The 18,504-nt window shown below is 37.0% G+C and overlaps 1 protein-coding gene across 1 annotated transcript in view; it reads right to left on the reverse strand.

The window, feature by feature from the left end:
• The window catches only part of ush2a (Usher syndrome 2A (autosomal recessive, mild)), a 182,954-nt gene extending 170,620 nt beyond the window's left edge, over positions 1-12,334 (reverse strand). Inside the window, 5 exon segments of the mRNA XM_055036528.1 lie at positions 5,636-5,804; positions 9,634-9,849; positions 10,340-10,554; positions 10,992-11,677; positions 12,214-12,334. Coding sequence (XP_054892503.1) covers positions 5,636-5,804; positions 9,634-9,849; positions 10,340-10,554; positions 10,992-11,510 — 1,119 coding nt within the window. The 5' untranslated portion in view covers positions 11,511-11,677; positions 12,214-12,334.
• Between the last annotated feature and the right edge of the window lie 6,170 nt (positions 12,335-18,504).

The following is an 18,504-nucleotide window of genomic DNA, read 5'->3' on the forward strand; positions in this document are numbered from 1 at the left end:
GGACAAAGAAGGTGGATGCACTGGGGGCTGTGAAAAGGGAAAGAATGAAAGATAGGTGTGGTAACAAGAAAAAGGGAAACAGAAGGAGAGAAAATTATCTTGTGCTAAAAAAAGTGAGGAGAAAATAAAGCGAGGGAGAATGTGTTAAAGTAACCCTTTAAGAGAAGTCATGTGTCAAGTTTTGACAAAAACAAGATTCATCTAAAAATATGAGCATAAGTAGGGGAGACATGTGAGTGACACAATAACATATGTAAGAAATTAAGGCATCCCAACATTTCATAACATCAATGATCAGACAAGATTATCTCAGTACCAGTCAACATGTTAAGATGGATCAGATGCAGATTCTCACAGAAATGGATATAGATTCGTACATAAACTTAAGAGCAAAAAAGTCTTCAGTGGACTTGAACACATGCATGTCTATTCGTCTCTCACTATGTAATTAATGCCAGTGTCGTGCCCTTTTGCCTCTGATGCCAGCAGGCAGAGGGCTAGCATAGAGGTGTCCACTACACCCCTACATAACAACCTTGCTTCACCTTCACACACATTCACATAACTGCACATGTACTCATCCCAATGTAATATATACAGGAAACATTAAGAAACAGAAGAGTTTAGTTTTTTCTTTAAATTGTCTACCCATTTTGTCATAGTTTCTGTATAATAAATAAAAAACAAGGTTAATTATTCATACATTGTAGTTTATGTTCATGTTTTTAAATAATATTAAAACCTGATGAAGGTCATACGATTTGAAATCACGTCTAGGAATGTAAACTAGCATGCAATTTACTGTTAATATATATATTTTTTTCAAGCAGACCTTTTAGCAAGACGTAAGATGTTGGTATATTGGGGTGAAATACCACAGGATTACATATAAACTGGCTGCTTTATATCGCTGCTATAGAGCAGCTAATTTAGAAGATATGAAATGGACCACTCCGTTTTACTTTTCAACAGGATGTCTTTCAAAAGTTTTATACACAAGCTTTATGCTACCACTTAAGTTTACATTTAAATAAATTAAATCCTCTGCTGGAGACAAATGACCAATTTGCTCTGACAACTGGATTAATCTCAACCTTTTATTCACACGGATGTCTTTGAGATCATCACAACGCTGAACTAAAGCGTACATATTAGAGAAAGCTGACGCTTTAAATATTTCTCATGTTTTTCCTCAAAAATATTTTATGTTTCTGGTAAAACATTATTGCTAACTTTATAAATAACTTAGTTTATTGTTTAAACTGCATGTTTAAGAATGAAAACAGTACAAAACAAGTAACAAAAGCAAAAAATAAAAAAACTTCAAAAAGAATGTGCCACAAGACTCAAAAGTGATTGCAACAATGCAATGAGACTATGACACAGAGTAGGGAACAAATAATGCTCTACAAGAAGAAATATGAGGTGTATTATGAGCCCATCCATGTCCTTCACCTGACTTTTACCTTCCAATGACTAATTCACTTTCCACCTGAACCAAAAGGTATGTTTTTTACTTAATGATTGTTTTTCCCACTTCTTAAAAAATGCAGACATACAAAAAACAAGCTTTTTGAAAAACCTGCAAATTGGTGTTGTAATAAATCCCTGTGGATGTAATCCATGATTTATGTATTTGTGCATTCATTAGAAAGAGGAGGGACGGGTGTGCAGGCATGCAAGTGTTAAACATTCATGCTGACATCTTGGGTTGTGATGTGACTGGTGTGACTGGTTGTTCCTATCACTGCCTCTTATATTAATGTTGATTTGTTCAGGCACTAACAGACGGAGCGCTCCTCCCCCACCCGAGAACTCTGCCGGGAATAAAGCCAGTCCTCCAGAGGGAAGTTTTTATTTAAACCTCATTTATCCTTCGTTGTGAGTAAGTTTAAAACAGGTTTTTCATTTTCCGACAATTAACTATCTGGTTTTAGATAGGATTTGGTAACATGCAGTTGTTGATATTGGTGACTCCTCTTTGAATCGTTCTAGAGTCCGTTACTCTGTTATATTAGTGGTTTTGTGTTTTAAGAATCAGTCTAATGCTGACTTATTTAGATTTTAGCTTACACAGCATCCTTGTCCTTTTCACTGTCTGATTAAGTCATACAGACTCTACATCAAATTACTTTTCAGCAGACCTTAAAAAAAAACAATATCACTGGTATTTTTGTATACCTTGAGATACATTATTACCTTATTAAAGCCCAAATCATGTTTCAAGTGCAGGACATGGATATAAAATGTTGAGCAGTTTCAATGCTAAAACTTGGGAAATTTTGTAGTGCGAAATGCTGGAAATATTCAGAAACTTTACATGAAATAAATCATCTCCATTTCTGAATGACATGAAAACTTAATTAGAGTGCAATCTGTCACTCTACAAAATAAATACATTAAATGGACAGTGTTGTGTATTTTTCAGGGACATAGTTTTATAGCACAATACAGTACAATTGTTGCCTTCAGTTGTCATAAAAATAATGTCTATATGAAACATAACTTTAAAAAAAAATTTGGCTTCACAGTCTGACGTCTTCAAATTGGTTTCTCTCTCTTTGCAAAACCCCAACCCTTCAACACGTAATCATAACAATGCTCCTCCTTTATGCCATTTACAAGCATTCTTAGCAGAATTTGTCTGAGAAGTAGTTTGCATGATAAGCTCTGCTGAAACACAGTTTCACCAGGTGTTTGCTAATTGCTGCTACTGCTAGTCTACAGGAGTTGTTTTAGGAAGGCACAGGGGAGGGGATGCTCTGTGATTCAGAGTTTCATCTGGAGACTGAAGAGTCAGATGGGAGCTTTGTGAAAATAGATGGTGCTTTGTGAGAGCAAGAGTTCTGATACCTCTGAATGGCTGCCACAGGAAATTTCTCAAACATACATGAAAGAATCAAACATGCCAGGTATGTTTTTGATGAGAAAATAACATTATGACATTATATAAAGGTTAAAAAGAGTCAATTTTACATAATCTTTGAATATGTTTGCTCAAGGTTTAAGAAAACCTTGAGCAAGACGTTGCAAAATAAAACTTCATACCACTATAAAAATGCATGTAGTCATCCTAACCTCTAATTTGTAGCTAGCAACTAATTTACACCACCTGCAACAAGTTACAAACTTTGCCCTCATGTAGTTTTTTAATTTAGTGGATAGATCATCAGTAAAAAAAAAAAAAAGGACAAGTAAGCACTTCTATAACTGATAGAACTGCTTACTCTATGACTGCAAACTCTAAGAATCAGTTTGCAGACTGATTATTCTGCAAACATTTGTTTTTTTTAGAAAAATGCACTAAAAGATTAGACTTATATTAGCTGACTGCACTTAAGTACACTGAGCTTACTCCCTCACTTCCCCCATCTTTCTTTCTCTGTCAGTCCTTCCTCCCTCAGGCTGCGTTTTCCTCCGTTGTTCTCTACATCGTTACCATAATCAGATAAGACAACTACCTAGGGAGCACCAGCATCCCTACAGCACCTTGCTTCTGGCACCTTGTGTGTGTGTGTGTGTGTGTGTGTGTGTGTGTGTGTGTGTGCGTGTGGGGGTGCGTGTGTGTGTGAGTGCGTGTCATGCTCCTGGCACTTGGAAATCGGTATTCCTTTTGACTGTCTTTTTTGTGTTTTGATCTGTACAAACTGACAGATGAGCGGTGTGTGCACATGTGTGTAGGTGTGTGTTTGTCTAAATGTGAATAGGAAGGGGTTCTACTTTACTCCTTAGAGTAATATCTGCATTGTGGTTGACAGACTGCTACAAATTACCACTGAGTGGTGAGTTTGTGTCAGTGTGTTTATGTGACAGAGCGGGCGTATATAAGTGTGTGTGCATGCATGAGTGAGAACATGCGTATAGTGTTTGCGTGTCAAGGATAATTATGATTTTTTTCTGAATGGTCGAAACCGATCACATCATCATGCCATTACATAAAAAGGCAGGCTGATTTATAGAAAGGTACAACCACACAGCGGTTTAGAACACCCCAAAGCTGCATAGATATGATGCATTTCGAGCAAAATGCCCACAAGTCTCACTCCATGTCTTGTCTGAATTGGCAAATTGAGCATTGCGGTATGCATAGACAAACACAATGACAACTTTATCCTCGGGAGGGATTCTGCATACTGTACATACACTGTCTACAATGTGAGCCATCAGCAACACTACATTTAGCCAACAACAGGTTGGGCTGCCACATTTTTCCACCATCAACACCCATCAGCAAACTGTAAACTAAGGTGTCAAGTTAGATTCTCTGCTCTGGCAAAATGATGTTGCTGAGAGATGATGCTGCAAATTGCTGAGATTTCATACAGCAGCTCAATTTTTAAACGGATCACAAACGTGAGCTGGTTCATGCTCACACAGAGCTCAGTATTTCTATAAACCTATATAATATATATATTATATAAAAATAAGTATTCCACTTTTAAGTTAGATTGCAAATATAATAAAGCAATAAATGCAAATATAATAAAGCAATAAATTAAACTCTGCTAATTATTAAATGCTGCAATTTAATTAAGATTATAAGTGACTATGCCGTGCAGTGTGACTAGTGGTGTGCAACAGGAAGATATTACAACAAAAGACTTTTACACAAACTGTATCAATGTATGTTATCAATGACAAAGTGCAAGAAAGCAGATGACATAGATAACATCCATCTAAAAATAAAAGGCTGGTCAAGGTAACTATGATTTCTCTGAGTAGTATCTTTGGTGTTATTCATGATGATGAAAGACTGAGACTGTCCAGTGGAAAAATCTGTAAAATGATCCACTTCACCAGAGACCAGAATAACACACACAGGGATTCATTTAGGCCTCAAAACTCTCTCCACTTCACTAGCTGCCATTTAAGAGTGATGAGATCTGGTGAAAAACTTTTTTGTCCATGAGGGCCTTATAACACCGACTTCAAAACAACATTTCAAGCTAATACACACTGCTTAGGTTAACTGAAGCGGACAGAAAAACAAGTGATTAAATGAAAACATTTGAAACATACAAATAAATTGCAATGCATGACTAAAAATCAAACATCAACATAATTCTTATTAGTTAATGTTCTCTCTCAGCAGATATCTAATCTAACAATTATAATTTGGTGGATTTGAAAGTAACTCCATTACTTTCAAATCAGTTGAATCAATTTGGCAACATTAAACAGCTAAATTAGTTTAATGCTTTAACTGGTCCGGCTCTTTTTTTGTGAATGAAAGGGATAATATGTCATGCAAAATGTAAATGTCATGCAAACTCCATGCAGAAAAACTGGGAATCTAACCCTACTTGCTGCAAGGCAACAGTGCTACCAACTGCGCCACCATGCACTGTGGATTGGATGACATTTTTGTCAATTCTTTCCCTCACTGAAATGCTGGTTATAGAAAAAAATATGGGAATTGTTCAGCTTTTGTTCTTTTCCTAAAATGTGATTACAAACTGAGGGCCAAAGTATCTAAATTGTTTGTTTTTATGGAAAGTTCAAATAAAAAAAAACCGAAAAGACCCTTGTCAAGTTAAACACAATACTTCATAGAAGGCTACACTTAAACCTTCAAATATGAACATAATAATCCAGTGTCTCTAATATTGGTCCTCAAACCATTGAGATTTCTTACCTGCAAAGTAAGATGTGTCCATCTGTTCAGCTGTAACCGACCTTCTGTTCTGAAGTTTACAGTATGTGAGGTTAGGCCGTGGGTCTGACCATATCGAAGGGCGACAGCCCGCTCTGACATGCTCAAAGAAAAAACCAAGCGATTGTCTGAGCTCTTCTCCAGTAGCATCCTGTGAGAAAGCAAAGACAGTGAAGAAGAAATAAATACAAAAGAATTAATATGACCTGAACTGGAAAATACAAAACCACTGCAGCTGAGCACCACCACATAGAGCCCATCATTTTGACATTTTCCCATTGAATATCAATATTACACATAACTGTGAGGGTTTGGATGTTGCACTGTGCACAGACACGCACGACCACAACGTGTCATATTAACCACCTCCACTGACATTTTATGGGGAATCATGGCTTTTATGAACCCAGGGCAGCATACCCAATAAATCAGATATTGTAGATGGATTCATGAGAAAAAAGAGCTTTTAAATTCACAGTCAACAGTGAGCACATGCCCAGATTTGTATATGCATCTGAATATCTTTAAAAAAACCACAAAGAGAATAGAAGCTGAAAATCTGAAAGAACACAATGAAATAGTTTCACCACCAAATACTGAATGACCAAAATAATTTTTGCCAAAGATCAAAGCCAGTCGTTTAAAATCTTACAGATCATTTTATAGTGGCATTAATTTGATTTTGTTTGATTTTGAGGTTTCATAGTTTTGTTATGTCCTCTTACAGACATTACAAACCCCAAAATATGCTGAAGATATTTTGGGTATTTTGGAGACGGTTAAGAAGAGGGTTAAGCAGCGCCAATGTCATAAGGTTCTTCTTCTACTATCTTGGATTGTCCTGCACAGGCAGCAAAAATTGTTTCTGCACAACCTAAATAAAACAATTAGGAAAGATTAGATAAAAGAAATGTGGCATAATCTGCTGGTGGGAGAACAGCATTGATGTAATAAATAGTATGGGTTGTAAGAACAGGTGGTTAGCTCTGTCCATTGTTCAAATGAGGGGAGGGATGTGAAATCACAGGGAGAGGACGAGACAAAGAAATGGGGTGAGGAGCGATGGACAGAGGTGAAGACAGAGACCTCCTTTCATCTGGCTTCTTTGATAGCAGCCATGATCATCTGTACAACAAAAGAATGATGGGCAACAAGAGCAAAAATAACAGAGCCAGGGAGAGCGAGGGAGTGAGAGGGGGAGAGATGACTCTATTGAGACGCATTCAGCTATACAGGTGTCATGTTCGGCAGGCCAAGACAACAAGAGTTTTCCATCATCCGACTCCCCAGACAGACGACTTCATAAACACACAGAGAAATGCAACACTCAGACAATCCCATTTAAATTTCACTAACAGCAACAGCAGACGATACATTAACACAGTATGCCACCATGAGTGTATTGTGTCTGAATTTTACACTTCATTTTAAGGTGAACCTGTAACTATTTTATCAATTTTAAATTTATCACACACCACATTTGTCATTAAGTCTGCATTGTTAAAAAAGTTGACTAAATAATATTAGATCTTGTTTTTGAAAGTAGCATTTATCTAAATATTTGAATTCTTAAAGTTCTGGAGGAAAACCATCACAAGGAGTGATAGTAAACACAAAACCTGAAACCTTTTTATCCATAAAAGTGATTTGTGACAGAAATAAAACTTAAAGTTCCATAATCTAAAAAGGTCATAAAAATAGTTTCAAATGATGATTCTATTTAAAAATACTTTTTAAACAAAAGTTTAAAAAGTTTTATGGATAAAACAAGCATCGTCCAATATAAAAAAAAAACAACCAACACTAGTATTGCTGTCAGAAATGGCAACTCGAGTTTGAGACTCTCGATCGAATCACACTATATTGCAAAAGTTTTAGAGTTTTACTTGTTACCTAAAGGCTTGAAACTTGATTTAGACTCCTGCTCTGAGACTCAAGTCGTATGAGCTGTATCTCATAATAAAGAGACAACAACCCAGTATGTAAGATACATAGTTCTGAGTGTAAATAATTGCAGGACAAAATAAACACAACTCACCTTTGATATTATCTCACTGGACAATTCCAGCTTCAAATATAGAAAATTAAAAGCCTTTCCTTTTCCATTCCTTTACAAGTTCAGCACCATCATTTATTTGCTTATTGCACTTATTTTAAAATTTGAACTAGAGTTACAAGTATTTAGAAAAAGGATTATGTATATGGATTAAAAAAATTGTTTACCAATTCTATTAAAAATTATTTGGTTCATTAGAAGAAAATTCTCCAAATTTTATTAAGTGGAATATGAAGAGAAGTTGACATAAAGCATCCTTTAGCATTTTTTGGTGTCAAGTACATGTCAAATGAATTAAACATAAATGTTGATGTAAAAATGTTTTGAGGTGCATCAGTTGTTACGGATTTGATAAGAAAATGTTTATTTCAGAATTGGGAGGAGGAAATAAATTACTTGTGAGGATCATTGATTGCTATTAGAAAAAATAGACATGATGGCCAATAAAAGTCAACAGATATCTTCTGTGCATGCATTTGCCTCATCTACACCCTGGTGTATTTGATTGAAAGCTGATCTGGGCCTTTGTAACTGTGCACCACTCTGGGCTGGCCTAGGACATACCAGTACACTCACTCTCCCTTTCTCCAACACTTAAGCAGACTAAGTAGGACATGACAGCTTGTTGTTTCCTGATGGTGATACTGACCTGGACAGGCATTACATGTTCCTTATGAGATGAGTTTCAGACCGTTTTCATTTTCACAAACTTCTCCAAAACAGTAAGGTGCTACTTTGATTGTATACAATATCTGATGCAACCGATATGTATGGAAAGTTTGAAGTAGGATTCTGCTCAGAGGTTAGGATGTGTCACGATATATCGCAGATATATCCTTATAATATCAGTGTGATTTCTCATGCAAAAAAATATTTTATAAACCATTAAATCTCATAGGGTTTTTACAAAGACAATTTTATGCCATCATCTCTTAAAGGTACTTCCCACAACAAATATTTCTTAAAAGAAAGATTTTCCAGGTCGCGCAAAGTTGGGAAACAGTTATACCTTCTTAAAGGTAGCCCTGTGGAAAAACTTAAATTGGCTGCTCCATTTGCACTTTTTTATACTTCACACATGATCTCCATCAAACACATATTAAAAACTGCTTTTTAGTTCGTTCTTAAATATTTAGGCCTATAAAATAAAGAAACAGGAGCCAGAAAGGTAAGGATCATATAAACCTACCCAAGGACTCCAAGACCTCAGCAGTGTTTAATGATACAGTTTCATATGAACAGACAAACTGACTGAAAAGAATGATCAGCATCATCATTTGTAAATCCAATTCACAGATATAAAGAAAAGATGTAGAGATTTTTTTTACATTAAAATTTACTGCATTTAACTTTCTACTGTGAAACATTTCCTTCTGTGTGTAAGCTTTCTTCTCTGAGGGATAGGAGCTCTGGCCATGGCCATTACACTCTCGCTATCTGATAGTTGACTCAAAATGTCAACTGATGCAGTTTACCTTTCAAGAAATCCCTCCATTACGTCAAAGTGCCACACTGATTAGTCGGTTCAGAGTGGAGCACATACTCAAAGTTGTGTATCCTCCAAAAGCAGCCCTCTGAAATCCAATATGTTGGAAACAATGTCACTTTGCAAGGAAGCTTTTGTTTTTAAGAGATTTTGCACTCTTCTCTGTGCACTGTGGCTTAACAAATGTTAGATTTCATCAAAACATGTTCTATGTATGTGTAAATTTAACAATGTATCAGCCAATTTTGTGTGTGAGAATACAGGTAACTCAGAAAATGTGTTGTTTTATTTTTCCTTTCAAATCAACCCTGAACATTTTTTCAGCTCCTCATAAACATCAGCAAATGTTGAAATCTATCCAAATGAAACATTAAAGAAATTTAATGACACAACTGGCAAATATAATTGGATGAATAAAATTGTAAACATTAAACTTACATTTCTCCAGTGGAGTTCGGTTTTAACCACACTGCCAAGGTGAGGGAACCACGTGGTCCTATTGCCTGTGAAGGAGGAGTGACCAGACATCCATCTTCGCTGGGCTGAAACACTATACTGTCAGGTCCAACAGAAAGACCATCCGAACTTGTTGTGCTTCCAGCCTCTGTCTGAGTCCCACGACGAGTGTCAATGTCTTCGGTTACACAGGTACCCCTGGTAGAATTAAGTTTACATGTGTCAATACAGGAAAACTTAAAAGGGTTTAATTTTGACAAGTAGCCAAACAAATTTTTGTTTAACCAAGCTTTAATCTGAAATTTGTATTTGCTGGATAATTTTTTGGTTTGTCTCTATAATCCTGTTTTTACTCTCTGATTGTCCAGCACTTTGTGAATAGTGATTGAAGAATAAGCTTAACTTATTTACAAGAATGTGACGGGTCTATTAAGATATGAATACATTTTCTTTAACTGTAGAGTTTTGTTGAATCCATGTGATTTTTAAAGTCAAGTATTTTCAGTTGCAGTACATCCACTGGTACTTTATCCGATGCATATATTCCTAGTAAGAAAGATACTGTTTCTACATAGAAGTAGACAAGTCAAATAAAACAAATCTGTATTTTAATAAAGTAAATGCTATTCATAAGTAAGTAATCACAGATGAGACTGCAATAACTTCTTAAACAAATAAAACCAGTCACCTTTGTGCAGCTAATAGTAGAGGGGCATAAGGTGGTGTGGAGGATCTATAGGGGCACTCCTGGACACACATGGCTTGAAAACACAAATGCAGTTCATCCCGTGAGGAAGGCGACTGACAGTAGCTGCGCTGCTCCGGAACGCCACAGGTTGACCGAGGCGGCGAGGTCGACACAGGCTTGAAAGCTGCAATGTTCTCCATTCGTGGGAAATGCCCCTGTAAAAGGAGTAGAAAGTGTGACAAACTGATTTTTGAACATGCACTTTCCTAATGACTTCACCAGCTACAGTAATGAATATCAAGGGAATCACAGAAAAGACAGTTAATAAAAATCATTTTATTAGAATTTTATTTATTGTTTTTTGTTTAGTCTCATTTGTTTAATAATAGTTTGCAAAATGCAATTTTCAAAGACACATTTTAATATATTTTTGTAGCAAAAAACATTAAAATGTGTTATGGGTTTAAAAAAACCCATAACTGAACCAACAATAACCTGCAATAAACATCAAGTGATCACAGCCATAAAATACTGGCACAGGTCAAAAATATTGTTAATATTGTTACACTTGTCCTCCAAATGTGTCAGTCCAATATTGTGCATAGTTAACAGACGACATCAGTCTAGAGACTGTTTCTAAAAACACTCTTACCTGTGATGAAGCAGGTTTAGGATAAAAGCTCAGGAAAAGAAGAGTTAAAAAGGGCAACACTTTATGCCACCTCAGTCCAAGGAAATTCATCCTATTTTTTTCTTCATTGATGCTTTGATGAGATAATGAAAAAATACGCCAGATCTGCTTGGTTTTGGTCCTTTTCTCTCTGTGCAAGATTTCACTCTTTTCTCTACATGAACACAAACCCATGAGGTCTGCCTCTTCTCCTTTAACAAACATCAGACATCCTTTTACATCTTTTCTGTGTTCTTTTCCATCGCCATCGATTCCTCTTTGTCTTTGAACGCTTTGCTCTCTGACGTCATTCTTCTCTTCAGTCCTCTTTATGTGTTGGACCCCGTAGCCTTCTTGAATCTTGAAGAAGTCCAGCGTGGTTCCAGGTTCTAGAATCTCAGACAGAGGTTCTGGAACACTCTTGCAGGCCAAGGGATGTTCAAGAACCAAAATTTTGTTCTGAAGTCTCCCCACACCGTTTGAATAAGTGATGACTGTCATGGTTCCATGATTCCAGGGTTACAGGGGCATTTTTAGAGGCCAGTGCTCCTGGGGTGAAGCTACCAAGATTAGTCTTCTGTTACACGGTCGCTGTCCCTCAGCCCCAAACCCGCACACCCAGGAAAACCGCAACCAAAGCCTTCACATGATAGGTAGGATTTCACAATCTGGAAAAAGAGGAAAAAAAGAGAACTGGTCAGACCAAAATCCAACATCAGACAAATCTGAGAAGAGTGAAATGCCATGCAGGCTATTCCCCGGCCAAAGCCCACACTATCATGTACAGCTTGATGGAGGCACAGCTCAACTGATACTGCTACATTGCCTCTCGCTTTTCTTCATTTTCCATTGAATTAAACATGCCCTTTTTCCTCTGGCATCTGGCCCCCAGGTTTTATCCAACTAAACAGGTTCTCAAATAAGTTTGTTGGAAATTGAGGCTTAGGCCAAAGCTCTCTTTATTACAATACTTTGCAGCTTCAATTTCCCATTTTGACACACACACACTAAAAAAAGAGGCCAGCCGTGTAGTCATCTGAAGTGTTACATTACATGGCCATGGCTTTTGGCTGTAAAGTCCGTTAGAAAATAGGAAAGCCTCCCATGTATCTAATAATGCATACTGTGCTCTATGCCGAGCAAACTTGTAAGTCTATGCAGATACTCAAACATTCTAAATATGTAGTAGCTTCAGGATATTTACCTGTTGTGGACACTCTGCACAAACGTTCCTCCCCATCACAAGTGCGGCGTCGACAAGCGCTCAACTTGTTCTGGCACGAGTCAAAGAAAGCAAGCCCCCAACAGGTTGTCCTGCACACCTGTCCGTCCACAAACACCGCTCCCCAAAAAAGTAGTCCTTTCAAAACATGAGTGCAATCACTTCGCCCGGTGTTTACAGGAGGAGGAGAAGTGAATGACAGCACAACTGAACTTGTTGAAGCTGCTCTTTTTTTTTTTTTTTTGTCTCCCTCTTTACGTCTCTCATTCACAACATGCGGCGCGAGGTTTTAAGAAGATTACCTCGTGCTGCCATCTGCCCAGCAGCGCGAGAGGCGGCAGGATACCGGGCGCACCGTAACGCCGCTGCAACGTTACACTGACCAGAACCCGGTAACGGAAACCCGAGAGCCCCGCAGGCACAACGAGAGACGGCGCGTCTTATCCGCTTTGCATCAAAAACGGAACACCGAGGATTGTTTTGACACTGCGAGACAATAATATACGAGTCAAATAAATGACCCACCCACGCGTCTCCCCCACCCTGCATGATTTGAAATGTTTCCCCCCACCTCCGTGGGATGTGTCTGGGTTTCAGACAAGTGGCTCTCAGGACCAAAGACAAAAGCTACTTCCGTCTCCAAGCAACGGTAATCAGCGTTGACGAAACTTATTTAAAGACAAGAATAATTGTGACAGAGTCACAATAATTCACTACAATGTTTTTCAATAAACCGATGTAAAATATTTTCATCCCCACAGACTTATTTTCATCTTTACATTTCCTAAATCAACATTTTCCAATCACTTGATTGGTTTAGCAATCAGACTGTTTTCCACAATCAGAATTAATTGCACAGCAACTGAAGACATTTAAAAAACAAATACCATTAATTACTAAGTTTAAGTCTACTTTTGACCAGTCTTATCTATATTACTCATATATCCTGTGAACAGTATAGTAAATTATATATAATTAAATATTTTCTTTACTGTCTCAACTAATTTCTAACTATTAGAACTATAGGGTTCATTTAGAAAAGCAGTTTTTGCTTTGGACAGGTGACTTCTTCCATGGCCTTTCAGCCCATGTCAGTACAAGTCCTTCACTGTAGATAAGGCCTCTCACCAGTCTCAGCTGTCTTCTTTACAAGGTCTGTAACTTCTGTAATTGTGTTACAAAACTACTTGTTTTCCGTTAGGATCAAGTTAACAAATTAGCTCTTCACGAGGCACACATTTCTGAGGAAAATTCAAGTTTTCTATTGCATGCAGTGTTTTTTTAAAAATACCTCAACTTGCTTTTAAATCAGTAAAAGCCTACATTTTTCAGAGTAAATTGAATATTAGCAATTTTTTTTTATTTCCTCTTTAGACCTTTTCCCTTATGCTTCACCTGAAATAAATTTCTCTAGATAAAATCCTTGCACTGGCTTTCACAGTTGCATATAATTCTCCATTTCCTAAAACACACAAACTGAAACGTAGAGCTGTAGGTGCCAACGTGTGTTCAGATTCTCTCCATTTTAATTATGCAAACATTTCTACTTGTAAGACACTTATTTTTTCTTTTCTCAGTTGACAGTTTTTTTTTTATGTTATCATACTAATCTCGTTTGAACAGCTGCAATTTGCTTTGGTCGAACAAAGGCATTCTAACTAGGTTTTAATTAAGTGTTCCTAATGACCTTAAGGAGATTAGAGGTTTGCCTTCTAATCAATACCAGGCAGAGAGTAGCAAAGGGAGGGGAAAGAAGGAGAAGGGTGGTGGCTGGGGGCTAGGATAGAGGTAGAGAAAAAAGAGGTGGGGAAAAAATGAAGGTAGTGGAGGGAGCAGATGAAAACTAAAGTGATGTAGAAAGAAAGTGCAGCGTGGAAAGCGCGGGATGTGAGATCAGAATGTGACGGATCAGTTAGTTAAAAAGTTTCCACTTGAAATGTGTTCATCAATTTATCAATATTTAAAGAAATCTGACCCTTTCTTGACAGTTTCCCATACTGCTAATCGGTGTCCGTGTCAAAATGGATCAAAGCAAAGTTGTCTTTGTCAATTGATATCCTTTAATTAAAAAAACAAACAAACATTCAAATAAATCAATAGAGGTTTTTTATAAGATCATAAGGAATCTTTTAGTTTTAAAACTGAACCTTCATCACGTTTCCCATCTTTTTTCTTCTGTGTTTTGAGTGGGTGAAAATATTACGCCATGGTGTTGGACTATGATCTTCGAGAGCTTTGTTATCCAAGAAGAGTTCCTCTCATGCACTCTTAACAAGGCATTTGCATAGATTTGTGAGAAATGTGTCCTCGAGACAACGAATAAAGTCCCACATTGATTGTGCTAATTTATTCAGCCAGGCACAGTCAACTTTCACAGATTGAAGAGCTCAGAGAAACAGCTTAAAACTCAGTCCCACTATTAAGATCGCTTGATTTTCTGGATTGTTTGTGCATGATTCATATTTATCCAAATTGTGTTATCTAGTCTAATAACATTAAGACTAATATGGTGAATGTTAGCTGTAAATGTAATGTGGCTCTAACTCCAGAGAGCAGCATGAATATGTATGGGGGCATTCTTGCCCTCGCTGCTGATTAGAACAAAACTGAATAAATTGCTGCATTTTTTTCTTCTTCTTTAGGTTAGATTTAATACATGCTAACACACATGCCACTATATACAGTGGTGATCAAAAGTTTACATATCCTTTTCATTTACTTTAATATTATTGTTTAATAAAACCTTTGAACAGTTGTTTTTCCAGCATGTAAGGATTATATCACTTTGGTACAACGTTGACAGTAGGATGTAAAAACTAAAATTTTAATACACATTTTCTGTGAAAAACACAAAATTGGATTATATATTCAGTCTGGAATATGTACATACGTCTGCACGAAGGCAACTGTAATAAATGTTCCATTTTTGTCATAATGACACTTATTGATAGTCACATGAAAGATCGATAAGTGAAGGTTATGCTTGATTTTATGTGTAAATTCCAATGGAAAAGATCTGGTAGCATGAAAACATATCCTGCATTACGCCGTTTCTTACATTTACAAGCGCCTTTTAATTCTAATGTTTATTTTTAAGCATTTTCATGAAGGCAAGATTTTCACGAGTTAGTATTATTTAAGTTTTTACTCATCCGTTTTGTCTATGCAAAGTACGTCCGACACAGCTTTCACACTTACACCCAATGTCTCTGCGTCCGCCATTATTTCTCTGGATGCGAACGGTAAGGGCTTTAACTTTGATTTCTCCGTTGTTTCCCGTAAATAATCTCACAGACCTGATGTACGACTTGTTGGATAATTTTTATGCCTGTCGTCTGATCAGTGTTGGCAGACGAGGCAAAAGTGATTCATGAAATGCCTCTTTTTGTCGGAGGTTTGCGCTACTTCAGCATTGCGACCGACCCGTCTCTACAGGCTGGGTATGTGAACGTTTCTGGGAGGAACTGGCGTAGTATGTTTAAATGTGGTTTTATGCTGTAGAAACAGCTTTGAAGCATCGTAAGCATACATTTTCAATAGCGTAGGGGTCATTCCAGAGTCTTAATGTTAGTCTGCTTCATCTGAAGGAACCATTGCCTTTTTGATGTTTCATTATATTGCCTGGAAGATGCTGAAACACAAATTTCACTTCCCACAGAGTAAATGAAGTGAATTTAATTTCAGAATGGACAGAGAAGGTGCTGACCAAGAAAGAATGTCTAAAATAAACATGTTTTTCTTTAATTTGCAGATGTCCACATATTGGAAACCAATGTTTTCTGAAATAAAAAAAAAATAATTACACTCTCTAACACCTGAGCTCCTTGTACACAATATTTCTATAAGATTATATAAACATTAAATAAAATTATCAACACATATAGGCCACATGCTCAGTATGGCAACAAGACCATAAAGATTTCAAGGACAATTAAAACCAGTTTTATTCATTAATTATTCCTTTCTGATCTACATACAAATGGTTGGTGTTTGATGTATCTGTTCTGGTCAGGACAGTGTTGCATAATCAAATTTATGTTTTTACCAACCTTCATACACAATGACAGAATCTCTGTTTAAATAGGCTTATGCATCAGTCCTCGGAAACACACAACATGCATGGTTGGCAAATGTGCCATTTTGAGTCAACACATTGTTTGCTGTGCTGATGTCAGGTTTATTTTTGGTCCATGTCTTCATTTTCCCCATCAAACACTTCCATGTGACACTGTTGTCTACATACTTTCTATTTCAGGCATTTTGTCTTATAATTATGTACCTGTCCCACAAATCCCTCTTTCCTCCAGTACCACTCCGTTCTTTCATGCACTCCATTTCTGTCTCCCCTCTCTCTACCCTGAAACCCTGTTACTGCCCTCTATCACCGAATGTCCTCTTCTTTCTTGTCCTTGTTTTATGCAGCGTTTTCTATAAATAGGTATATATTTTAATCCACATTCATCATTTACCCTGCTCGGCTCCAAATGAAATCCACCAGAACCCAGATTTAAAAACAATTTGGCTTTCCCTTAGCGTTCCACACTTTAGAGCCTCCAGACATCCAGTCCATATTGTGTCGTGTGTGTGTGGGCATGATTTCTGCCCCCTATTGGGGTTGAGGCCAGTGATACCCCCAGGGCTGTGCTGCCCAATCCCCTCCATGCTGCTTTTCTATAGGATTGAATTAACCTCCTGCCTCTCTTGACAATGCACATACACATATCATCATCCAGCAGCAAATTCAGAAACACATACATATACTTTGTCTATGCCAATCACCTTTCCCCTGTCAAAGCTGCATTAGTAGCTCGGGGCTTTTTGGAAACTATCTCCACTTAAATTCTCCCCTGACAATTGGCCTATTAAACTGATACAAAAATGTTGATTTATACTACACTGGAATAAAGACATCAGTGGATGAACAATGAGCATAAACAGCAAAGAAGAAAAAAGATTCTGCTGGTTGAATGAATCATATTTCACTGACAGTGGAATCACTGGAAGTTGTGCAAAAGCAAATTGCATTAATTTAATTTTATTGGAGGAACTCGTTTAAGTTTAAAATATTTGGGTTTGTTTCTTATGTGTTTTTCAAGACTTATTTGTATATTACCTTTTCAATTGTCTAAATATTTCAGTGTGGAAAAAGTTGGAATTAGTTTATTTCAAAATAGTTCATAAGTAATGGCAATTCACACAAAATCAAAATCACTTCCAGCACTTTAAAAGATAAAGTCCACACAAATAATCAGATCAAGAAAATATATATCAGTCAAATAACAGATTCAAATCCAATTACACATATTCATATTGAATAGTTATAGTTAGTTCTTAAACAATTCAGTTTGCAAGCCCAGTGTATAAAACGTTTTCTATCTAAGGAAACCGGTCAATTTGCAGTAATTTTATCGAGCAAGCACGTGGCAACAGCAGAAAAAAAACAACTCCAGCAGAACCAGTCCAAGCATAAGATACTGCCAGATTTGATTGTGCAATGAAAAAACAGCAGAGACACACAAAAACACAGAACCACAGTAAACACAGAACCATAGTCCGTTCTATTTTACAGAAATGTACTAGAAGCAGCAGAGTATCTGTAGAGTGTATTCTTTACATACCTTCATTTAGAAACTACAGCTAATACTCTAAAATACTCTCTTTATTTGATTTTGATTCTTTTGGTGATCTTTTCAATACATTTTTTTCCTGTTTAATGTGACTCAATCACATTCAATGATCTCTGCTATTTCTTGCCTCTTTTTATTTTACTACAGTCCCATGTTCCTGGGGTAATCCAATTCTTCATCCTTTCCCACTTCTTATCATTCTCTCCCTCCTCTCTCTATCGCATAAGGTGTGAAGTGGCTTTAGTGACTGCATACATTTGTGCTGCATGTGCAAGCTATATATGAGGGTCAGCTGTCTATTTGCACTTTTAATGTCTTAACTCTATACGATGGGTCATTTATTCTCATTCTCCCCTTTCTCTGTCTTTTCTCTCTTCCCCTTTCTTGTCTTTCTTTCGGTATATATTGCTCTCAATCTCTCTCTCAGGACAGTAAATGTTTTAACTCTCCATTCTATGGGCCATTTATTAGGTTAGTGTACTTTAATAAATAGTCTGACGTGTCACTGGCCATTGAATTAGTGGCACTTTAAATCCCCCCACCAGTGGCTACTAGATAGATGGTAGGTTTAATATGCAGTGGACACTCGTTCTTACACACCAAGCTGAAGGCATCAATTGAGCACATTCAAATATTTGGAGTAGCA

Source organism: Poeciliopsis prolifica, unplaced genomic scaffold, assembly GCF_027474105.1.
Source record: "Poeciliopsis prolifica strain line A6 unplaced genomic scaffold, Auburn_PproV2 SCAFFOLD011, whole genome shotgun sequence".
Lineage (NCBI taxonomy): Eukaryota > Metazoa > Chordata > Actinopteri > Cyprinodontiformes > Poeciliidae > Poeciliopsis > Poeciliopsis prolifica.